Source organism: Cyrtonyx montezumae, unplaced genomic scaffold (assembly GCF_038088225.1).
Source record: "Cyrtonyx montezumae isolate F1298 unplaced genomic scaffold, pur_monq_1.0 scaffold_67, whole genome shotgun sequence".
Lineage (NCBI taxonomy): Eukaryota > Metazoa > Chordata > Aves > Galliformes > Odontophoridae > Cyrtonyx > Cyrtonyx montezumae.
The window spans coordinates 563,890-589,116 of record NW_027072075.1 but is presented as its reverse complement, the minus strand read 5'-3'; the positions used below and the strand labels follow the sequence as shown (position 1 = coordinate 589,116).

Here is a 25,227-nt window from a genome sequence, read left to right as displayed (position 1 = left end):
CCACAAGCCTGCAGTCCCTTCCACCTTTCTGCTGGAAAGTACCAACCAGAAAAGCTCCTTCCCATTGCTGTGGTCAGTGGGAGCCCAGCTGCACTGTGAAGTGCCTCTGAAGGTTGGTGACACATTCAGAGCACTGGCTAGGAGTAAAGCTAGGAGCAAAGCCTGCCCTTTGGGTGGAGCTTCTGTCTTGTTTGTGCTTTGGAATTGCCTGGGAATTAACAGGGCATTTGTCCCAGCAGACTGTATGGGAACTGCTGAATCACGGCCTGAACCACTGATTGGTCACCTGAGGTGAGCACCAAGTCAGCCATGGGGGCACAGGTGAAGGTGATATACCTGTGTGGGTGGAAGGGGTGGAGCCTAGTTCCTCCTCTCTCAAACCCTATTTAAGGGCTGACCACCACCAGGGAAGGATCTCTTCTTGGAGATCCCTCCCATGTGGAGTCCTCTGCGAGCCTTGTCATCTTAAAGGTGAGCCATCTTCTCTTTTGTATTACCTGTATAACTGTTTATATAGAACTACTTAAAATATACCATCTTCTATACTATTCCCTGGTGGAGTATCGTCATTAGGAGTTATTTACCTTACATTTGGCGAGCCAGGCAGCTCTAACTAAATCCATAATGTCCTTTATTTGGAGTATGTTTAAATGGGCCAAGGGGGAGAACGTTACCCCCCTAGAACAGACAATCCCTGGTCTAATTCCAGGATTCATGGGGTCACCCTACTATGGATTGGCATCCGTTATTGAGAAATGGGGACCCATGCGGGTTCCAGGGACTGCCTCTCCTTCTCCATCTTATTTGACTGACTACTTCGTAGGATTAGATAAAGACATACTTGTTACCAAGGAGCGGCGGTTAGCTGCCTCTGCAGTAGCCTGGCCATTAGTAATGGCCATACTCAAGTTAGATGTTGCAAATGTTAATATGGAGACTGAAAATCAGTTATTACGAGACCGTATTGAGAAACTGGAACAACAGCTGGGTACATTAACAACCAAAAAGCCTGGCCTAAATGTCCCCACAAGACAAATACGGAATATATTGGTAGAAGACACCCCAAAATCAGAGGAAGAAGACTCTGATATGACAGGGGAAAAGATCTCTAAGGCAGATCTCGAAACTCCATCTATGATGGACCCATTCGAGATTCGGCCTATTATAACTCAAAAAACAAAAAAGGTACAGGATAGACCAGCAGGGGTGCCTCCTGACCAATGGCCCCCTGCAGAAACCTGCCTCCATGTGACCGCTCGTCCGTATACAGCTAATGAGTTGATGGACCTAGTACAACGGTTCCATCAGAAACCAAGGGAAAGCATACCGTCATGGCTCCTAAGGTTATGGGATGCAGGAGCTGAAAGTGTTTTAGTAAATGGAACAGAAATGTCAAAATTAGCATCTATAACGATAAACCCGGCCTTAAGACAAAGATTATATGCAGCTGTCCATTATAATGAGGAAAACCATTCTATTATAGATTGGTTGATGGCTGCATGCCGCTTAACATGGCCCAACAAAACCGATATCCCTCTTAATACTGGTTTGTGGTCCTCCATGGAGGACCTCCAGACCTATATCAGAGAACTGGGTATGAGGGAGGCTCTGTATGCGGACACTTTTGAAAGCCCCGATACGGAAAAATTTACAGCGGGCATGAGAGATCTAATACTACAGCAGGCCCCCTCCCACCTATATGGGATGTTGGTTTCCATATTAAATCCGTTGGTGGCATCAGAAGCCATCGTACAGCAGGCAGCCCAGTTAGTAGCAGACTTAGGGGAGACGGAGCGCGTAAGAACCAGGCGTAATGTTCGTATAGTGGAAGATGCTGAGGCCTTCCCTATTAGAACTAAAAAGCCTGCTCCACGGATGCCCCGATCAGGCCCTGTACGGGTATCCCGGAGGACTATGTTTAATGATCTCATACGGGCTGGGGTTGCATTTACCAAAATTGATGGGCAACCCAACCATGTTTTGTTACAGCTGTGGAAACAGCTTAGAAATGATCAGAAATTTCAGAGTGCTCCCAGAAAATCGGGAGTACGAATTATAGAAAAAACACCAACAACAACCTGGAATTTGGCTGACTTTATAATACCGAACAGAAGGAAAAAATATCCGCAGGTGTCACAGGCTACAGTGCCTGAGCCACCTGTGGCAAAAGATTTAGATCTGGCAAAATTCATGGATTAACGGAAAATTCTGGTCCCCATAGGGCCTCTAGCTGTGACCGGAGGCCCTATGTAGAACTAACAATATTCTGGTCCAGGACAAATGTGCAGAAGGTGATGGCTCTAGTGGATACTGGCGCAGAAACATCGATTATATATGGAGACCCAACGAAATTTAAGGGTAATAGAGTGATGATTGGTGGGTTTGGGGGACAGACTATTCCAGTCACCCAGACGTGGTTGAAATTGGGGGTTGGGCGTCTCCCGCCCCGGGAGTATAAGGTGTCGATTGCCCCAATTCCAGAATATATCTTGGGCATAGACATTCTATGGGGTCTGGCTCTCCAGACAACTGTGGGAGAGTTCAGACTACGGCAGAGGTACATTAGTATCCGGGCAATACGGACAATATTGAGGGGCCATGCGAAACATGAGCCCATTTGTTTGCCAAAACCACGCCGGATTACTAATGTAAGACAGTACAGACTCCCGGGTGGGCAAGAAGAAATATCAAAAACAGTGCAGGAATTAGAGAAAGTAGGTATTATAAGGCCTGCACACAGCCCATATAATTCCCCCATATGGCCAGTTCGGAAGTCGGATGGAACATGGAGAATGACGGTGGATTATAGGGAACTGAATAAGGTCACGCCGCCCATCCATGCGGCCGTACCCAATATTGCCTCCTTAATGGACACTCTTAGTAGGGAAATTAAAACCTACCATTGTGTCCTGGATTTAGCGAATGCGTTTTTTAGCATACCTATTGCTAAAGAATCACAAGATCAATTTGCATTTACGTGGGGAGGCAGGCAGTGGACCTTTCAGGTCTTGCCACAGGGGTACGTGCACTCACCAACATACTGTCATAATTTGGTGGCACGTGACCTGGCTGATTGGAGGAAACCAAACAGTGTGAACCTATACCACTATATTGATGACCTCCTGTTAACATCCGACTCACTGGAAGCAGTAGGGGAGGCAGCAGATTCATTAACTGCCTACCTAAGTGAAAGAGGATGGGCTATCAATCCTCAAAAAGTGCAAGGTCCAGGACTGTCCGTAAAATTTCTAGGGGTAGTCTGGTCAGGAAAGACCAAAGTATTACCTGATGCCGTCATAGATAAGGTTCAGGCATTTCCAGTCCCTACAACACCAAAGCAGCTGCAGGAATTCCTGGGTATATTGGGATATTGGCGTTCCTTTATACCTCATTTGGCGCAGCTGCTGAGACCTTTATATAGACTTACCAAAAAGGGCCAATTATGGGACTGGGGGAGAACAGAACAGGATGCTTTTCAACAGGCGAAACAGGCAGTTAAACAAGCCCAGGCACTGGGTATATTTGATCCTACCCTTCCAGCTGAGCTAGATGTTCACGTAACTCAAGATGGCTTTGGCTGGGGCCTGTGGCAACGTCAGAGTTCTGTTCGGACCCCCATTGGATTTTGGTCTCAGGTGTGGCATGGAGCAGAGGAAAGATATAGTATGATTGAAAAACAGTTATTGGCTGCCTATTCTGCATTACAAGCGGTAGAGCCAATAACCCAAACGGCCGAAGTTATAGTCAAGACTACATTGCCAATCCAGGGGTGGGTAAGAGATCTGACCCACCTTCCTAAGACGGGGGTGGCCCAGGCGCAGACGGTGGCACGATGGGTTGCCTATCTCAGTCAGAGGAGTAGTCTATCTTCCTCACCGTTGAAAGAAGAGCTTCAGAAGATTCTTGGCCCAGTAACGTATCATAATGATGCACCAAAACAAACTTCGGTTGCTCCACCACAGAAGAGTCCCGTCCAGGAAGGAAAATATCCTATTCCTGAAGATGCCTGGTACACGGATGGGTCCAGCAAGGGCAACCCAAGTAAGTGGAGAGCAGTAGCGTACCATCCTGCCACAGACACAATCTGGTTCGAAGAGGGGGATGGTCAAAGCAGCCAGTGGGCAGAGCTGCGGGCGGTGTGGATGGTTATAACCAAAGAACCTGGTGATGGTATCCTGAATATTTGCACAGATAGTTGGGCTGTGTATCGGGGGCTCACTCTTTGGATCGCACAGTGGGCCACCCAGGATTGGACTATCCACTCCCGACCGATCTGGGGCAAAGATATGTGGTTAGACATATGGAATACAGTCAAACACAGAACTGTGTGTGTCTACCATGTTTCTGGTCATCAACCCCTACAGTCACCAGGAAATGATGAAGCCGACACACTGGCCCGAGTTAGATGGGTTGAGAACTCTCCATCTGAGAATATCGCTTACTGGCTACATCAAAAGCTGCGGCATGCTGGGCAGAAGACCATGTGGGCAGCCGCTAAAGCGTGGGGACTGCCCGTACAACTATCGGACATCGCTCAAGCATGCCGAGACTGTGACGCCTGCTCTAAGATAAGACCGAGGTCGTTGCCTGAAACTACAGCCCATCTTGCTAGAGGACACAATCCTCTACAGAGGTGGCAGGTTGAGTATCGTCATTAGGAGTTATTTACCTTACACAGACCAAGTGGGCCTGATGGTGCTTACACACGAGAGCTCACCGATACCATCCAGTGTAGGGTATGCTATGAGTTACAGCCTGAGTGTGATCTTTCTCCCATGATTTTGCTGAAGGAAGAGTTGCTCTTGACTGCTTGAGGAGAGGGAAGAATTTGGAAGCAGCTCGCCATTATGAATGTGACACACATCTGAAGGAATGGGTGAGATATCTCCATAGGCAGCACGTATAAAATCTCCTTTTTTGGAAACCTCAGCATGCAGCATGTGATGTGGCACCATTTAGCTGTGTGCGCTTTTTCACCTGAGCTCACACAGTGCTGCCCTAAAGATGAGGGAAAGTAGTACTATTGCTATATCATCTCTTGGGTTTAGTATGACTGGTGTTTTATGTTTTTTTTTTTCAATCCATAACTCCTACCGTGTCCTTGTTTGTTCAAAGCAGTTGCTTTATCCTCCTCTGTGAAATGCTCAAGCATTCATCTGTTAAATTGGCAGTTAACCCAAGGAAATACATAGCCATATCCACAAATGGGAGCTGAGGAGCACTACAGCTGGAGGCAGTGTTCCTGTAGATTGTTTTCCCACTAATCCTAGAGCAGCCTATAACTGTCTTGTGGTTTCTTCCTGTTCCAAAATTGCTTGTTGTTTGTCCTTGCTAGAAATAATAATTCCCTAGGCACTCCCTGAGAACACCAAAACCTTTTGTTCTTCCTGTGGCACATATGTATGTGTTTATATGTACATATATATGTATATTTTTTCCTTGTTTTTGATGTGTGTAAATATATATATATGTATATGTATAAAACCCACCCTAAACATTGATCTCTAAGGCTTCTTAGTTCAGCCTCTCTTAGCAGTGCTGCATGAATTGTGGCTGTTCCTGGCAGTATAAGTCTGCTCCTGCTGTCATTTAACCTTTAATTTAAGGTGGTAGAGGAGTAACACAGGCAGGAATGTTCTCATTATTTGCTGCTGCTTTTCCTGTGTGTACTTAGTTCCTCTTTAACCTGATGTGGTTTGGGGGAATCTGTGATGCTGGGACTTGGGACTGTTGTCTGTGATGAGAATGAGCAGGGGAGGTGTGTTAGTGGCAGCAAAAGGTGTTGGCAGATTCAAGGACTGGTTCATGTAGAGCTGATGTGTTGATGGTTAGGATGCGTTGGTGGTTGGACTTAATGATCTCAGTGGTCTTTTCCAGCCTTAATGATTCTATGTTTCTACAAGTGGGCACAGTGGAGATGGGTTAGCACTGAACTTGCTCTTATTGGTCTTTTCCAAACTTTAGGATATGCCAGAGGAGCACGTGGGAGCTGACCACACAACCTCTCCATTGAAATCTTTAGGTCTCTTACAGTTCCAGCCTAAAATGCATAAATGATGGTATTGGAGGTTGACGCTGTGGACTTCAGTCTGCTGATAAGATCAGCTGCCTTCTTCGTTTCCCTGTTGTTCCTGTGGTCCAATTAGTAAAGATATGGTATGTACCCACAGGACTTTGGGAGCTGTAGCTTCCACCACCTAAAAGGTATTCTCCCTAAGAGCTGTGGTGTGGCCTACTTGGCACATCTCTTACACATATTGTGATACAAAAGGGGTTTATAAGGATTTTATATGTGCTATTTTTTTTGACAATCTACAGCTGCTTATCAGATCACTTCATTGCTACACCTTTCCTTCCCTTTGATTTCCATTCCCGAGAGAGTTGGGCACATTTGCATCTAGTTTTCAAAGCAGCATGCCTGAATGCAGGCAAAAAGACAAGGTACTGCACTGCTCTGTCCTGTGGGGCTGCTCAGTACTCGTGCTGTCACTATGGGGCAAAACCCTTTGTCTGCCTGAGCGAGATATTTGAAGCTGCACACCCTGGGTGTACAATTGCTATATGTAACCTGTTTATCATAAGGCTGCAGTGCAGCTTTCACAGCCTGTTCCTGCACAGGAGGTGCAGAGTTGTTCTGCAGGAAGCCAAGTGCACTGAATCGCAGTCTCTGCACGGGAAGCTGATGCAGCACAGACTGAAATCCTGTCCCGTGCTCCTGGATGCAGGGGCTAAGCCATGCACAAGGGAACACTTGCCACTGTGTCCAGGGAGTGCAGGCGTAAAGCATCTGATAGAGCATGTTGCTGTCATGCTGAATTCTCTGCAGAGGATTCCACTCTAACTCTTGTTCTTTCCAAGGAAGCTCTGCAGTAAGTTGCTCACAGATTGCAGGCACTGAAGCCACGGTTCTCCCTCTCTGCCCCACAACAGTGGTCTGCCTGCACGTCCTAAAGTACCCTAAATATGTTTTTTTGTCTGTTCAGGGCATGTTATGCTGACCTAAGGTAAGCTTCCAGAAAACACCCATGCCCTGGATGATTATTGGTAACAACAGTCGTTTTGAGGAGGGATTTTTCTTATCTTTCTGCATCCTTTCCAGGGGCAAGGAAGCGATAGTGTGCACGTGATGGCTGATGCACTTGTTCTGAGCCAGCATCTCATTCTGATGGCAGAAGCGGTTTTGCTCCCTGTGGAGTTCTCTTATCATTGATGGCTCTCCTGAGGTGAATGCTGCTGCTCCTCTGGACATTAACAGGTGCCAAGGGCTTTCCAGGGTGTCTTCTTAGCAAGGAGTAACCAAAGACAGTGTGGAGGTGCATGCCAGGGTCGTCCCTGTCTCATGCTCCATTTGATTTATCACTGATCCCAAGTTTGTGCAGACAGCAGATGAATGTGTGCTGCTTTTCACCACTGCAGGAAACAGCTTGGTTCTAATACAAGTACCTGCTTGGAAAGCAGAGAGTAGTTTTGAGACTGCAACATAAAGTTAATTGTGTTGAGACTTTCTTGTTCTCCAGAGCAGGGGATGGTATGGAGCTGGTGGGATGTCCACTATAGATTCTGCAGAAATCACTCTTTCAGCTCCTAGGTGGTGGCAAAAGCTGATTTCTGGGTAGCAAGCACATTGTGCTATCCCTGAGAGTGGAAAACATAAGGAATTGGGGAGAGCAGTGCAAGGAAGGCCCAGCTTTCCCTTGAAAGCAGAATGTGCAGGGGATGTGCCTGGTTTTGCATTTGCCAGATGCTGACACTTCCCTTCTCTCTTTCTCCTTTTCCCTCTGTGAAATCCTGTATTTCGGGCCTACGAGTGTAACCTCAGAGTTAAGCTGAAGCATAAATCCCCTGTTCTGTAATCATCCAGCAAAACTGTGGCTGGCCTGTGCCCTTCCAACCAAGCCCGAGAGCTCTGAAGCCCCACTGCTGTCCTCGTTTGACTCCAGACTGATCTGGATTGAACAGCTGCAGCAGCATCTCCATCGTGCATTAAACACTGGTGATGTGTCACGGTGGAGCTCCGCAGGGATACGGTGTGTGGGTGTGCTGAGGAGGCTGTCAGGACCATGAGCACAGTGTGTAAATGTTTAGGAGAGATGGTGTTTTAAAGGCGATTTCCTGGGCTGTGTGTTTTGTTGGTCTTCATCCCAATGCATCACAGAAATGAAATGTGATGTGGGGAGATAACAGCAGGATTGCTGCCTCCACGCCCGTGGCTGCTGCAGGATTATTCCAGCTTTGTATTTGTGTTTTTCTTACAGGCCCCAGGATACTGCTGTCTGCATCATTGGAGGGGCACTGACCGTGTGCAGCCTGAACCGCTCCAACCCGGGTGTCAAGCTGAAGGTTTGATGTGTGCTTTGCTAAATGCAAGTAGATTGGTGTAGGTCTTCCTGCTCATAGTTCACCATACATTGTACTGTGAATGAAAAGCCAATGCAGCACGCAGGGATGCAGAGCTGACTGTGGTCTCACTGCGTCCATTGAAACCTGGAGCAGTTGGCATTCAATAGCAGTGAAGTTAACGTACCTATGATTAGAATGGAGTTCTGTGATCACGCTGCTCGCAGGCTCTCTGCCACCCACAAGCCTGCAGAGCACTGGCTGTGCCTTTTGCATTTCTCCCTGGAGAAAAGAGTTTTCTTTATGGGTTTGTTTTGCACTCCAAGCTGTCTGGGAGGCCTGACAGTTGTGAGGGCTCGGTGCTGCAGGGCCAAGCAAGGTCAGGGAGCACTGAACACACTGAGCTTCACAGATCTTCTGGGCACTGTCTGAAACGTTCTAGCACCTGGCTGAAAATGTAGGTCATTTGTGGGGATTGTTTCAATGAGCACAGCATGCTGCTAGCCAAGCAGTGGCAATTGTTGTATGTATTACAGATAGTTTACTTTGAAAGCGCTTCTGCTCCCTGACTGATGTGCCTTTGTCTCTTGCTTCCACTGAATGACATCTGAGCAGAAAGAATGTCCTCTGTTATAGAATTGCTCCCTGTAATATCCTATAATCTTATTCTAGTAGAACAATTTTTGTTCTTGTAGGAAGCAGTCCCCTGTCTTGTGTATGTGAGGTCTATCAGGACATCAGTGGTCAGTCAGTGGAACAGCCTCCGTAGGACAGTGCTCTCAGAAGGAGGGAGTGTGACAGGTGACACGTCTCTCCCACTTGTTGCAGCAGGAAGTGTGGTGAAATTCAGTCCCAGGACAGCCCCTGGGTTGTCCAGCAGCTGCTTGGAGCTGAGAGGGAGCACCAAGCTGGGAGGGAAGGGCAGCTCCAGCATGACCAAAGGAAGTACCAGCAGAGTGGTGCTGCACGGGAAGAAGTTGTGCTTCTCAGCATTCTGGATAGCATTTTCAGAGCTGACCAACCACTCTGGGTGCCTCAGCAGTGCTCTGGAGCTCAGGAGGCACACAGTGTTAGTGCCATAGGCTTTGTATGTCAGAAATACAGTTGCCAAGCGCTTCCTTGATCTCAGTTACTGACAGGTGAATGCAGGTATGGTGCATGAGCTAAAAAATGGTTTTGGTTTTAGGCCATGTCTGTGCACTGTTGCTGCATTAGAGCACAGTGTGATGTTTTTAACACTCCTGCACTTTTGCCCTCCCCTTTCACTCCTTCAGACTCCAAAGCTGCCTACCCAGAGCAGTAACAACTCTTAAGCAAGGTGTTCCAGTGGTTCTCATGGTCACTTTGCTAAGAAAAAAATACCCAAACTCACTGAATTCCCTCTCTAAAATGTGGCCCTTTCTTGTGTTTGATATCAACTGACGAGAAAGCTTCTGAGCTGGTGATAGCCTAGAAGCAAAGTAGTGTCATATGCTGGGTTGCAGAGGCAAGTCTGTGTTAGCCCTCATGTCAGCCAGTACCTGTCCAAATTACCAGGCTTCCTTGACCTTCTGCTTTCCAGAGTGGCCTTTGAACTAAATCCTGTGCTAGCCAGACCTGGAAATAGTAAGAGATCAGCAGATAGACTAGCTGCTCTTTATTTAGGAAAAGGAATGAATTGTCCTCTTGTAAGGATGTGGAAGAACTGGTTCATGTTCAGCCTGACATCCAGTGCAACCTCACAGTCTGCCATTGCATTCTGGCGTTGATTTTTACATCTGCCAACAGCCTGCATTAAACCTTGACCAGTGTCTGTGCTGAGAACCTGGATGATGCTGTCATCACACCACGCTAAATAAAAAAATAAACAGAGTGAGTCTAGGAAGGTGGCACAGTTTTTCACTCCAGATTGGAGGCTGAGACCTGCCCTGTCAGGGTATCAGTGCAGCACATGCAGCAAAAACAGTCAGTGGGGGAGTGGGAATGGAGGAAACCTCCTGGCAGCGTTGGATCTATAAGGAAAAGAAACAGGACAGACAGGAAGGGATGGTGTTAGTTTGAGGTTCCCTCCCCAGTTCTGCTGCTGACCTGTGAGGTGCCAGCAGGCAGCTTTCTGCTTTGTCTGTTTGTCTCTGAAGGTCTCTGAGCTTTGTGACATTCAGAATTTGCAACTACACTCCTTAGATTTGTGCTGTAAGGAGGAACATTAGCTAGGTGGGGCTTCCACTGTGACTGAGTTTTGGCAAAGCCTCTGAATTATTTACAGAAAAATGAGGATACTGTATCAGAATGTGCATTTCAAGGAATGAAGTGCAGAAAAGAAAAAAGAAATGATTTAGAAAGACTGTTGCTTTGTAGTGGATGAATGCTATGGGGTCCAATCTGGGAACACTGAGACAAGGGTTCTCAGGAGTCCTGCTCTGCAAATAACCCTGTCCCAAGAGAGTCCTGCTCTGAAAATAGCCCCGTCCCAGTGAGTTGCTTTTCCCTCTTGGCTTGAATAAAATTTCCTGAATGATGAAAGGCCGCACTGGTAGTAACAGCAGAGCTTCCAAGACAAAGATCTTGGTGATTTTCAGGGGGTGGCTGACACTCTGCAGGAGGAGGAGCAGCATGCAGAGCAGAGAGAGCCAGCTCCCACCAGGTACCTGAGAAAAGGAGGCAAGTTCCCTTTCTGCAGCAGTCATAGCAGAGCACATGAGGATTTTGGCGAGATCAGCAAAGAGACCAGTATGTGAGCAAACCTGATGTGGTGGTCTTCTAACTCCCCCAGTAATCCACCAGCATTCCTTTAAGGAACCGCTGCTTATTTCTGCTGGATTAGGGCTGAAAAGTCCCAGTAAAGAAGGAGAGTTTGAGATTGATGCAGGGAGCAGCCCGTGTAAGCACACTAATCCTGTGCCTTCATTGTTCTTACAGCCCACCTTAAACTGTGATCAACATCTGTGTTTATGGAGTGGGGGATGGCTCTGGGATGCACTTCTTCTCAAGGCACAGCACAAACAAGCCCTTGGAGCTGGCTGTGTTACAGCTCTACGTTGGTGAGAAGCCTATTTGTGAAAGAGTCCATCTGTACTGTCCAATGGGATGCTTGAAAAGTGTGGGGGTGAAAATGCTCCTTTATACCCTGTGTTTGCAAAGGTCTCAACTTGGGCATAGGAAGGCCCTTCTTGAATTTCCCTTATGCTGCATAGTGACGTCAAGGAGAATCTGTCTGTGTTGATCTTTATGGATTTATGTCTGTATATATGCAGAATAAGAGCAGGTATTTCATAGCAACACTCATATAGAGGGGATTCTTGTAAATAAATCAGGTTACAGGCTCTCTCGTTGGAGATTATTCCTCGATTTAAGAAACTTAACAGGCAGCCCCTTGCCATTTGGTGTATGGAAGTACATCAGTACACATTGGAAGTGCTGTGAGAGCCCATGAGAAATGCCAGCAGGGTGGAAAAAAATCAATTTTCAGGTTTTCCATTGTTTTTGTAATCAAACCAGGTTGGCTGCCTGTCACTTTGGAAATGTTGGCTGCCTTACTACAGACACTTCCATTCTTAGATGATTTTGAGAACAAGAAAGGGCTTATCTGTACGGTGAGCCCAGGCAGGGCACCCTGCAGAGCTGTGCCCCGTGGAACAGATCCCAGATGTGCCCACTGTATGCATCTCTTCTGCTCAGCGCTCTGGGGATGGAGGGGATGGCACGGACCGCCAAGGCCATGCCCCAAGGCTGCATTCATAGGGTTTGCTTTTTATTTTCTTATCAGTATTTCTGTTCTATTGCTTTTATTTTTCTCTTCCCAGTAGTTTATGGAGGACTGTTTTTTGATTTCTCATCAAGTTTTTTTCCTTTTTCCAGAAATTTTTCAGAAATGCGTCACTTTTTATCTCAAAAAATTTCAGAGTCATCCCTTATTTCAGGAAGTTTCTTCACGAGTTTTTCATTTTTTTGCTCAGATTGCTTTATTTCACAAGTTTGATGACTATGTCACGGATTGTAAGGAGAAATTGCTGCCGGCCCTTCTGGCTCAGGAGCTGCAAGCCACGTGGCGGACAGCTGGCAGCTGAGCAAAGGAGAGACTCGTCTCCTGCCTGCCCCTCTGGGCTGCAAGGCGTGGGGGGCAGGAAGCAAAGCTCACCTGTGGCCTCCGTCAGGGCAGCCCGTCAGTAACTCCTCTGCTCTTGCCTTTAGGCTTCGGAGGCATCTCTGCGCCAGCATGGACGGAGCCTGGGTGGGGACGTGGAGACCTCATCGCCCATGCGGCCTCATCTCGGCCCAGTTCCCCAGCCCCGGGCCCCAGTACTCCATCCCGGGGACAACAGGTACAGCGACCGTTCCCAGGGCATGGGGCGCGCTGGGGCCGTCATGGGGCAGAGCAGCTCCCGAGCCTTTCCCCTTTCTGTCACAGCCTCCCGGCTCTCTGGCGCAGCAGCGAGCCAGGCCTGGCTGAGGAAGGCCGATCCCGCCGGCACTGCCCTGTGTGACCCAGGGAAAGAGGGGCCCACTTCTGACCAGCACAGGCTCAGCTTTGCAGCTGTACAGAGGCGTTACGGGGTCTTGCAGAACAGCTGACCCTTAGGGGGCTCTCGCTGTGGAGTGCCTGCACGGGTGGTGCGGGAAATCCTTTGGAAACTGCTGGGTACAGGCAGCGTGCTGGCCAAAGCTCCACTGTCTTTTTCTGGTGACTTTGCAAGGCACTCACGTGGCTGCTTGCACTAAGGGACTGACTGTTGTGCTCCGAGGTCCTGCGCAACTTTCCTGCTTTGCTCTTGGAGGAAGAAGTCACGCGGGAAGGGAAATTCGGGGCCGGGCACTTAACTGCCCCTGTTCCAAAGCAGCTAGAAACATGCAGCCACACAGAGGTGTGCTCTCTTCTGCTTTTCCTCCTAGGTTACGTGGGCCACAGCCCCACCAAAGCCCACGCCCCCGCGTACAGCTTTATAGGGTTTAAACTGCCTGCAGTGGACAGCTGCGGGCCAGGTCCCTGCTACTTTGTGGAGCCTGCCATCAGCAGGAAGGGGAAGCAGGAAGCAGGAAGGTGCTCCAGGCACCCACCTCCAGGGACGACCCAGGACAAAGACTGCCATCACCCCCAGACCAAGTGAGTACCACTTGTGGAGCACATTTGCCGTGGGTCAGCTCATGCCGTGATGGAGCTGTAGGTCTTTTGTGAGAGAACACAAAATGCTCTGAGCAGTGATAGAGAAGGGCAAGTGCCCAGGACCATGGGCCAAGGGAACGAGGACCCCAGGTCCTGAAAGAACTAAGGAGCAGGGGGCTGACAGGAGGGGCAGCAAGGCAGGACACAGTGGTGGGGTGCGGAAAAGCGTTCCCAGGTGCTGCCTGGGTCCCGCAGCATTTCTGCAGCTCTTCAGAAGAGCCTCTCCTCGGGAAGTTGTCTCTGTGGCTGTGGAAGGGAACGAGGAATTCAGTTTCTTGCTCTTCTCCTCTGCTCCAGGTGACTACTGCATCGAGGCAGCCAGCAGGCACGTCTTCAAGTGCCCTCCAGTGCCATCCGTGGCCTCCCGGCGGGAGCCCATCCAAACAGACCGCATTCCAGGTACGCTGACCAAAAAGAGACAAAGGCAGACCCCTTGGGCTGAGCATCCTCCAAGGACAGCTGGGCCCTGCTCAGCACCAGCAGTGTTCATAAGTTCACAAGGTTGGAAAGGACCTACAAGATCATCTAGTCCAACCATCCTCCTATCACTATCCCTACCCAACTACTAAATCAAATCCTTTAGCACCTCATCTAAACGCTTCTTGAACAGCGCTAGGGATGGTGCCTCAACCACCTCCCAAGGCAGGCCATTCCAGTGCCTGACCACTCTTTCAGAGAAAAAATGTTTCCTCAGGTCTAATCTAAATCTTCCCCGGCGCAACTTGTGGCCATTCCCCCTCGTCCTGTCATTATTTATCAGGGAGAAGAGGCCCACCCCCTCCTCACCACAACCCCCCTTCAGGAAGTGGTAGAGTGCAATAAGGTCTCCTCTGAGCCTCCTCTTCTCCAGACTAAACAATCCCAGCTCCCTCAGCCGCTCCTCATAAGACTTGTGCTCCAGACCCCTCACCAGTTTTGTTGCCCTTCTCTGAACACGCTCCAGGGCCTCAATGTCCTTCTTGTAGTGAGGGGCCCAAAACTGAACACAGTACTCGAGGTGCGGCCGTACCAGAGCTGAGTACAGGAGATGATCACCTCCCTGCTCCTGCTGGCTGCACTATTTCTAATACAGGCCAGGATGCTGTTGGCCTTCTTGGCCACCTGGGCACACTGCCGGCTCATGTTGAGCCGAGCATCAACCAACACCCCCAGGTCCTTTTCCTCTCTACATTCTTCAAGCCATTCTGCCCCAAGCCTATAGCATTGCATGGGGTTATTGTGGCCAAGGTGCAGGACCCGGCACTTGGCCTTATTGAACCTCATCCCATTGAGCTCAGCCCAGCTGTTCAGCCTATCCAAATCCCTCTGAAGGGCCTCCCTACCCTCAGGCAGTTTGACACATCCTCCCAACTTGGTGTCATCTGCAAACTTACTGAGGGTACACTCAATTCCCTCGTCTAGGTCATCAATAAAGATATTAAAAAGGATGGGCCCCAAAACTGACCCACAACTGACCCTTGGGGGATACCACTCGTAACAGGACGCCAGCTGGACTTAACTCCATTAACTACTACCCTCTGGGCACGGCCCTCCAGCCAGTTCTCCACCCAGAGAAGATTGAACCTGTCCACACCACGGGCTGCCAGTTTCCTTAGGAGAGTACTGTGGGTGACCGTGTCAAAGGCCTTGCTGAAGTCCAGGTAGACTACGTCAACAGCCTTTCCCTCATCTACCTGTCTGGTCACCCAGTCATAGAAGGAGATGAGGTTGGACAAGCATGACCTGCCCCTGGTGAACCCGTGCTGGCTGGGTCTGATCCCTTTATTGCCATGCACGTGTCGTGTGATTTCCCTCAAGATCATTTGTTCCATAACTTTCCCTGATACCGAGGTCAGGCTGACAGGCCTGTAGTTCCCCGGGTCTTCCTTACGGCCTTTCTTGTAGATGGGAGTCACATCGGCAAGCCTCCAATCTTGTGGGACCTCTCCAGATAACCAGGAATTCTGATAGATGGCAGAAAGTGGCTCAGCAATCACCTCTGCCAGCTCCCTCAGCACCCTTGGGTGGATCCCATCTGGCCCCATTGACTTGTGGCAGTTCAGATGGAGGAGAAGATCTCTGACCGTCTCTGCTTGGATCACAGGGGATGCATTATGCGCCCCGTCCCGGACTTCCAGGTCAGGGCAAGTACCGTGTGGACAACTGTTCTGTCTATTAAAGACAGATGTGAAGAAGGCATTGAGAACCTCAGCCTTTTCCTTATCATCTGTGTTTACATTCCCTGCCTCGTTGAGTAAAGGAGGGAAATTTTCCTTAGTTTTTCTCCTGCTGTTAATATATTTGTAAAAGGGTTTCCTGTTCTCCTTTACAGCAGTAGCCAGTCTAAGTTCAAGCTGGGCTTTAGCGTTTCTAATTTTCTGCCTGCAAATCTTGGCCAGTTCTCTCTAGTCACCCCAAGTAGCCTGACCCATCTTCCAGAGGACATAGACTCTCTTTTTCTCTCTGAGTCTCAACAAAAGTTTCCGGTTCATCCACACTGGTCTTTTTCTCCTCCAGCTTGACTTACGGGACTCCGGGACAGCCTGCTTCTGTGCCTTTCAGATTTCCATCTTGAGGAGCATCCAGGCTTCCTGGACCCCTTTACCCCTCAGGAGCAAGTCCCAAGGGACCCTTGCAACAAGTGTCCTGAACAGGTCAAAGTCTGCCCTCCGGAAGTCCAAGGTAATAGTTTTGCAGTGGGCATACTGCACAACCTGCGCGGCAGGAGGCAGTGCTGGGGCCGCAAGCTTTCTTGGAGGACCAGCTCCTCTCGGCCCGCAGCAGCGCCGGCTGCTCGGGATTGGAGCTGCTGGCACTCGCCCGGTGCCAGAGTCGAGGGAGGGACTGGCAGGGGGGCGAGACCTCCGTCCTGCTCCCAGCAGCGGGCTGGGCAGGCTGCCCCTCTCTGCTGCTTCCATCTCCTCCAGCCCAGCCCCTCACGCACACTCTGCTGCTGCTCCTCTTGCAGGTCCTGACACCTACATGTTGCTGTCAACGGTTTACGGGCAGGTTCGGCCCGGTTCTGTGACGATTGGTGCGGGGGACCCACGGACCCACGCCCCAGGAAAGGGGAAGGGGGAAAGGGAAAAGGGAAAAGGGAGATGGGCCTAGAAACAAAACAGCGGCAACGATCTGAGGAGGAAAGCTAATTTACTAAATAAGATATCAGAAAGCAAAATAACACAATATAATACAATATAATTGTATTGAAGCTAATGTAATTGAAGCTAGTAAATCAAATAAAATGAGCAAGAGAGAGAGTGTCCGATAAACCGAAGGCCTTACGCTAACGCTGAAGGCGGACGGCAGCGAGCACCCACTGCTGAGTCGATCCCAAAGGAAAGAGAGTGTCCCGTGAGCGTAAACACGTAAGAACACAAAGCATCGCAAAGTCCTCTGGGGAATGGAGTTGTTCTTCTCTTCTGAGACAGGTATACCTGGAACTATCAATGATCTGTGGAGCTGGAGCATTAACTCTTTAACTCTAAATGCACTACATGATGTTATGATGTGGAATACCAGTACCAAAAATCATAAAACCATGACAGTTGCCCAGGCTGATAGGGCCCAACACAGCCTACACATCGGCCAGCCCTTGCAACTCCTTGACAGGAAGGAGCCAGCGCGGCCGCTTTGATGAAGACCTTGCCAAGGTGAGCTCTGCTGCTCCTCTTTTCCATGTTAGCGTTGGAACCTGTGCCGCTCACCCTGTGCCACAGGGGCTTCCAAGCCTGCTGCGCCTTTGCCTGACACAGGCTTGCAGGGAGAAAGAGAGCCTTGGGTGTGATGCCAGCCCCGTGCGGCCATGACTCTCTTGCAGACTCTGGATCCTACATCGTTCCCCAGAGTTGCTGTGGATGCCTGCAGAACCAGGGCTCCTGTGTACACCATGGGAGCCCGACCGAAACCTGGAGCGGCCAATGCTGCGAAGCCCGGGCCAGCAGACTACAGCGTGGGCCGGGGGGGTAAGGCAGCTGCTCAGCTCTCCCCCCCCACTCTGTTTCACAAGCACAGCCTTCACGCCTCTCCCCCTTCCCCTGAGGCTTCCTCCAGCCCAAGAGCTGCTGCCTGCAGGGACCCAGTGCCGGGACAGCAGGCCTGCTCCCTGCCACCGTCCCACCTCCGAGCAGAGGAAGGGACAGCAGCTTCCTGCTCCCTTTCCCTTCAGTGGGATGCACTGGGACAGCGGGCTGCCAGGGCAGCAGAGAAGAGAAGGGCCCTTGCTGATCTGCCTTTCCTTTTTCCTCCTTCCAGGTGATGCTGATCAAGCCCCAGGCTCCTGCGTGCACTTTTGGAATCCAGCATTCCATCTACACAACCCCTCTCATTGCTGAATAAAGCAGCAATTTCTGAAAGGCCTTGTTTGCTTGCCTGGAAGGGAAGGGGACGCAAAGACACACAAATCAACTGCTGCTTTCAGTCTGATTCCGTTTCTGTGTATTGACTTTGGCTTTTGCCTCTTGGACATTAGTGACAGTAGAACATCATTTAAAAAAAAAATTAAAAAATTAATTACCTATATGTATGCTTTCTTGTTATTCCTTTTTCCTATCTGCTGCATACAGGAACACGCCACGGCTTCATGAAGCCTTTCAAACATCAGTGAGTTGGAAAGCACTGATGCTTGCTTTATCAGTAATCTGTGTTACTGATGTTGGCCATGTGCTGAAGTAAATCATAAGAGAGCAAACAGCAAAGGGAGGCCGGCCTTGGGCAGAAACATGGGGTGGGGAGGGAGGATGTTTAGAGTAGCCTTTCTCTTGCTGTGCTGCAGAAAACAGAGACTGCACTGTAGTAACTGAGGCACCTTCTGTTCCCTACATGTACCTCAGCAAGTGTGAGCTGGAAGGCTGTTGTATTGCACGGTGTTATCAACAAACCTCCCCTCTTCTGTTTAGTGAATCTTGAATGCCCAACATGTGGTCTCCTGTTTGTGTTTGGCCAGCACACGCTTCATTGTGCGCCCACCCACTCACAGCATCATCTTCTGTAGAAGCTGAGACAGACTGTGCTCCCATTCCCATCCGCTGGGGCTGGATGAAGGGGGAGAAGTGGAACTGAAAGGAAAGAAGAGGAACCAGAGATGCAAAACAAATCCTTTACATGAGGTGACCACTAAGATCTTTCTCAGAATGACAGCTAAATTGATCTTGATGAGATAGTGAAGCCTGTGAAAGGCGAGCACGGGATGGAGGGGCGAGGGGCACGGCAGGTGTCTCCCAGCCTTGGGAGCAAGCCCTGGGCTGTGGAGGTGGCTCTGCTGGCTGCCTGGCTGAGAACCTGGCCCTGTCTGGCACTTTGTTTTTATAAATGTTGTGTCTAAATTGACAACTTGAAGTGCAGCAGGAAGAGGCTCTCCTGGAATATATTGCTCCTGATGAGACTGTCTGTCCTTCAGGGTGACCGCTGATTTGCAGGAGGGGAGACTTTGGTTTTTGCGTGTGTGCCTTTTGTGGACCCGTTGTGTTGCCCTGGTTATCACTTCCAGGAGCCCCCTTCCCAAGGACATTAAGCCAGAGCCCAAAAACCCAAATCTCACCCCCAAAACACACCCCCAAATCTTTCCCTAGGTATCAGGAGTCGGGCACCTGAACAGAGTTGACAAGAAGAACAAAGCCTAATTCTCGTGAGTGGGCCCAAAAGCTGGCAGTGAGAAGTGGTTGGACAATGCCGCCTGGTGGGAGCACGCAGGGATAACCCACTCCACATTCATTCCTGCTCCCCCAGTTTATTCCTTTCCTTCTCTCTCCTTTTTTTTCTCGTGTCCCTGATGTGGGATCTGTGAAACGTGCGAGGCCAAACCAAACGCAATAACCCTCAGTCATTACAGGTGTCCCCCCCAGAGAGGACCTGCTGAAAGTCCTCCTGATTACTTTTGCTATTAATTACCAATGAGCCATATGCCTGCTGTGTCAGAATCCCCATGGCCGCTGCCACCTGTCTGCCCACACCGTCTGTGCTGAGCTATTTCTGCTGCCCTGTCGTGCTGGGTGAGAAGGAGTGATGCTTGAAGATGCCCAGGCCACTTTGTTGTTCTCTACGCAGCGGTCAGGGCCGCTCTGTGACGGGCAGACGAGCAGCAGTAGGGGTACTGGCACATGAGCACAAAGTCACCTTGTCCTCTGGCTTTAGAGATCCCTGCTGTGGCCCTGAACTGGCTTTCCAGGCTTTTCTTTTTACTGTTAATTACTGAGGAAGAGGCACAAGCACACGTGTACCCAGGAATAGTTTTTAACCTGGCTTGATTAATGCTGTCACGTTCTACATCTGAGTGTGAGCTCAGTGGGACTGTTGCTTTTGCTTAGTACCACAAGACACCTCAGTCTGGATTGCTGCATTACAGTACAAATAAAAAACAGAAGCAAAACCACATCTGCATCATAAAAAGTGAGAATATGAGAATTCTAAATATTTACAGAGGAGGGCGGTGGGGAAACCACAAAAAATATTTACATAAAAATACATGAGCTTCTCGGCATATACATTTCACACCAGTACACACACAAAAAAAAAAAAAAAAAAAAAAAAAGACATGATGTAAATTAGAATGAAGTGAACTCCAAAGGTAACCCACGACTTTCTGGGACATTTCTATCATGTGGCTCACGGAAAGAAAAGCCAACACAACCCTGTCCTCCCCCCAACCCCCACAACCCCACAGACTGGGCAAGGCCAGACTGCACACAAAGGTATTCTGCTGTACGGTTCCTTACACCAGACCATGCCTTCAGTATTGGGTTTCTGTAGCACCAGGTTTTGGGAAGATTCGCAAGCCTAAGCCACTGTAACAAAGGAAACTGAAACAATTTCTCATCTGTGTTTCCTACGACGCAACACATGGCTTCAGTCAGTGCCCTGGCCACGCAGTGCGGGATGGCAGAGTCCTTTCTGGGGTCAAAGAGGAACCGTGTGCTTTTGGCTTGGCTTTGGTTTTGTGTAGCTATTTACTGCACAGTCCTTACTGACCCCCTTGAAATGATGAGTGCAAAATGAGGATCTCTGGGAAGACGCAGGCACAAAGTTGTGGGTGTTCTGTCTCTTCTGCATAAAGATTTCACCTGATAAGTCTCTTTTGAAGATCAGAAATGACTTTATAGGGGCTAGGTCCTCGTTACTCAGAGGTCTCCTGCGGGTCATTCGCTGCTCCTGAGTGGAGCTGGAAATCCAGAGCTGGAGTAGGCTATTGAGCCCTGACTCTTGCATTGCACGAGGGAGAACTCAGCTGAAAACTTAGGAAGTGGTGATTTAAGATGTAGACAGCTTGGGGCAAGTTTAGGGGTATTACTTATGATCATAGCTGCTCCTCATCTTGGCAGGAGATGGGGTTAGGCAATAAATCACATAATCTGAGCAGAACTGGCCTTGCAATTGATTGCTCTTTACTTGCCTTGCCATCCCCTGGCTCTCTCTCCCATTTCTCTGCTAGGATGCTGAGAACTGCGCTGCCAACTTAACCTTCCCGGTACTCCTGCTGTAACCCCTCTCACTGTGATGCACAATGCACTTTTTTTTCATATCGGTTATGATTTTTGGAAAGACATCTGGACTGACTTACTGTGAATCCATTAATGGACATGGAAAAACTTTCTAAGGACCATCAGCTTAACCACAGTGCAAGAGCAGAACTGCATAGTTGGCTATATGGCTTTGCGTGGGGTGGATGTGGGGATGACTGCTGAATCCTAGTAGTTCACCAAAACCAAAAGGTGCTCATCTGTACTTCTGTCTGGGAAAAGCTGGGACTTAACCTCACGGTCCAGCACTGTGTTAGGCTGTTCTCTGGCAGTGTGCAGCCCTGGAGCATGCACTGGTGTGGCTGGGCCAGGCTGGGATGCTGGGAGAAGTTTTCTGCTGTGTGCCTTGCTTTCAGTAGAGACATTCCTGTCCTGAGGGAAGGCCATTTGTAGCACCCATCTTGGTAAAATAAATAATTTCAGTTTCCCTGAGGCAGTATGATTGTGAGCATGAGAGCTTGAGGATCTGGGCGATTTCACAGAAGAAGTGGTCCACAGCATTGCCCTGCCACAGTGCTATAGGAAATGTATTGGCAGTGTACAGCAGAGCATAGAGAACCCCAGTGCCCCAGGCAGCTGCTGCCATGGTGGCACAAGCTCTGCTGCCCAGGAGAGTCCCGTAGTGCAGGGGCTTGCACATGGCAACAAAGCAGTCATAGGCCATGACTGTGTGACGGCTGTGCTGATGAGGCCGTTGCCCAGGAGGGCAGCCAGGGAGATGCCCAGGAAGAGCCAGAAGTGCAGGAGCTGCAGCTGCCGCTTGTCTGCCAGTGCCAGCAGGAGGAACTCGCTGATGGAGCTGCTGTTGGGCATTTGGCACTTCTGGGTATCAGGACCTGTGGGCATGAGGACCTGTCCAAGGAGTATGAAAGTTAGAGACAGGTCTTTCCAAGGGGGAAATGTTCGTTGAGGTCAGTGATGTAAGCTACATTTCATGACATTGAGTTTGCCATGAAGGCCTCTGCCTTTCTTCTCTCAAGGAAACAAGCACGTCCCTGTGAGGAATGTGTTGGTGCTGTGGTCACAGATTTTCTTTTAGAATTTGTCAGTTGAAATCACTTCTAATGCAAAAGTACTTGTAGGCATCTGTACAACTGACACAAGAAATGCGTGGGTTGAAAATCAAAGTCTTAGGGATGCTTTTTCTCCTATGGTCTCATCCTACTCATGATGCCCAAAGGGTGCTCAGTGAAGTCAGAAATCCTGAGCACTTCTGCTGCACTCATTGTGAACGGCTGTGATTGAGACCTGGGAGGCAAAGAGATTCACTGCTGCTTAGTGCAGGATAAAGGGAGCTCGTGGGCTTGTTTCCAGTTGCTGTGAAATAGCACAGATTGGAGATGGAGGCAAGTGCATTCACAAGTTACCTTCCAAAGAAGCCAGACCCTGCTGAGAGAAGAGGAACCGACTGCTCATCACACAACGCCCACCCTTTCTCAAGGGACGTGAGCAAGACCTCATCACTGCGCTTCTTAAAACAGACACCTAACGTCCATTTCACCAACCCCACAGCATTTCCATGCATATAGCATCACTCTGCTTCTTCCCTCGACTTTGTTCTTCAGGCTATGGGAAAGATTTGCATCCTGAAGGTCAGATCACAGCTCCGAAGGGCATCAGGGAGATACATCATAACTCTCATTAAGGGAAAGCCAACTCTTTTCCAGCTTCACAGACTGCATTGCCCACATCTGCAGGTACTGCAGAGGGTGACGGACACATGCCTGAGTAGATGTTCCTATACTCTGAAGGAGCTCTGGCTGCAGAGGATCTAACAGCCGTGAGGGCTGTTTCTGGGTGGGGGCTTGCTTTGAAGAATGTGTCCACGATAAAGGCAGTTATATGTTTTCTTCTGGGAAATTCTTCCTCTCAAAAGATTAAGCTATTACTTTTTTCTCATTCCCCGATCATATCTCTCATGCCTGCAGACTTTTCACCTGGAAAGTGTTTCCTCATCTTTTCCCTGTCTGAACATACAGACACCAGCTCAGATGCAATGCATTCCTATTTGTTGATCAGAACCCATCCTGTTAGCAGGCACTGTGTAGGTGCATGCTCATGTTTGCAAGTGAGAAAGGGAACATAAGAGAATCTCAATTGGTTCAGCAAGGAAAATACATGCTCATAAGAACAAGAGAGACTGAAAGCATTTTAGGACTCTCAGCTGTGTGCTCACATATGATATATGATGTTCTGTTTCTCACTTTACATCTTTACACTCCCCTGGAAGCAGAAAATAGGAAACACAGCAGAAAATCCCAGTATTGGTCTTCCTTGTGGAAATTCCCCTTTGGTGCAGAGTAGCTGTGAGCTCTTTGCCCCTGGGCAGCTCCCTGGGCAGGCTGAGTACTGAGCCTGGCAGGCAACAGAGTCCCTACCCCGGCACGCAGCCCCTTGGGGCACAGCATTGACCCTGCTCTGCACGACAGCCCTGGGCACCCGGCTGCACAGCCTGCAGCCGTCCTGGGACAAGTGTGGCTGGGCAAGGCTGGGATGCTGGGGGAAGTTTTCTGCTGTGTGCCTTGCTTTCAATAGAGACATTCCTGTCCTGAGGGAAGGCCATTTGTAGCACCCATCTTGGTATATGGATGTGCACTTCTAGGAGCTGGTTTGGAAGGTGCCGAAAAATTTTGTTCCCAATGGGGTGCTCAGCACGTGGTACAGCACGGGGAGCTGGAGATGGCAGGCTCGGGTGCTGAGAGCACTGTGAGGAACAGGAGTTGTCCAGGAATGGCACTTGGTATCTACAGGGAGACAGTGGCTTTGCACAGGAAAATCCAGAGGCATCCCACAATTGGTGGGAGCTGATTTCAGCCCCAGAAGGATATCCAGATTAGTATCAGAAGGATAGTCCTGACTAGATAAGGCCAAAGTGGAAGTTAGGAGAGGTGCTGGGGGCAGGAGGGGGGAGTTAAGGCTTTCATTTCATTACCTGAATCCCAAACAGCCTGAGCCAAACGCGTTGCCTCTCATTCAGATGGAGACCTCAGCAACCTGAGGCAGTCTGTGCTCAGCACTGCAGGACTGCTCCTTGTCATGACAGATCCATCGTGCTCAGCCCAGACTGCCCTGCTCTCACACCGAGGGCTGGGGATGGCCCACAGTGTGGCTCACCGACTGCCTCATTTCTGTGCATCTTTTTGCTTTGGTTTTTTTTCCTTAAAGGAAAATGTAATAAATCGCATTCCCCACGAAGAAACAAACCCTTCTACCTGGCAATTCCTGGTAACTTGGCTCACAGTGCTTTTTTTATTATTATTATTTTTAACTCTTTTTTTCTGACTGCCAGACTTATGTCTGGAACATGTAACAACTCTTCTAGACAGAAGCTTAAAACAACAGCTTTGCACAATAACATAGGACCATAAGGTGCTGTTACTGAAACAGCCCCAGGCAAGGCTACAAGACTAAAGGAAGCTGAAGACAGGTCAGCTACTAGAAGCAGATCTTATTTATGATTCAAAGTAACCATGAAACCTCTGCTTAAATAAAAGAAACAACCCCACATCTGATGTAAGCACCCTTTAACTTTCACAGCTGTGTCCTAACTGCAGGGCCTCCAGCTCTTTGATAATACATCAGAGACTCTGAAGTTCTTTAGCCACTCGGAACAGGAATAGCCTTGGTATTTATCAGTGAGCATTTATAAATCCTATATCTCTAGTATAGCTTGCAATCCCTGTCTAATGAAATGGATGTGCTTTATAAGGCGGGGTTGTAGTTAGTCCTGGGAAGTCTGGGAGGCTGCATGGGGTGGGTGCCTGCCTTTTCTTACAGTACAGAAAGCTTTTAAATTCTGAGGACAGTGGTACTGGTGTATTACAGAGTGCACTGGCCTTCTGTCCCAACTTCTAACTGAATGCTGCTATCAGCTACACTTGTGGTACAGGAGGGAATACTGTTTCACAGCGCACAGATAGCACACAACTATTCTGCATGTGCCACGACTTCGCAGGGATCCCCTTGCCAACACAGAACTGAAAGGTTACAGCGAGCTGTGTCCTGCGGCCTTCAGCTTAAGGTCAGTAGGAGCACTCGCTGCTCCAAAAGCTGCAGGACCTGGCCTGGGGCAGATAGCTGGCAGTGCAGCTCACTCAGACAAGCAGCCCTCAGGGCTGTGCTCTGATGCTGCAGCAGGGAAGCCCTCAGCTGGAGCAGAGGTTATTCCCTGTTGAAGAAACTTACAGTCTGCAGCCTGACATGCAATAGTATGTCCCAGATTTAGTGAACCCTCCAGGAAAAGTGGCTTCCTTGCCT

The 25,227-nt window shown here is 49.3% G+C and overlaps 1 protein-coding gene across 1 annotated transcript; it reads left to right on the top strand.

Annotated features, from left to right (window-relative positions):
• Positions 1–12,520: 12,520 nt before the first annotated feature.
• On the top strand, positions 12,521–17,863 carry LOC136057452 (ciliary microtubule associated protein 1A-like). Its single transcript, XM_065750179.1, is given in 8 exon segments — positions 12,521–12,638; positions 13,207–13,355; positions 13,357–13,417; positions 13,775–13,876; positions 16,425–16,465; positions 17,005–17,109; positions 17,277–17,426; positions 17,711–17,863. Coding segments are annotated over 8 exon segments (798 nt in total). The 5' UTR covers positions 12,521–12,532; the 3' UTR covers positions 17,795–17,863.
• Positions 17,864–25,227: the final 7,364 nt, after the last annotated feature.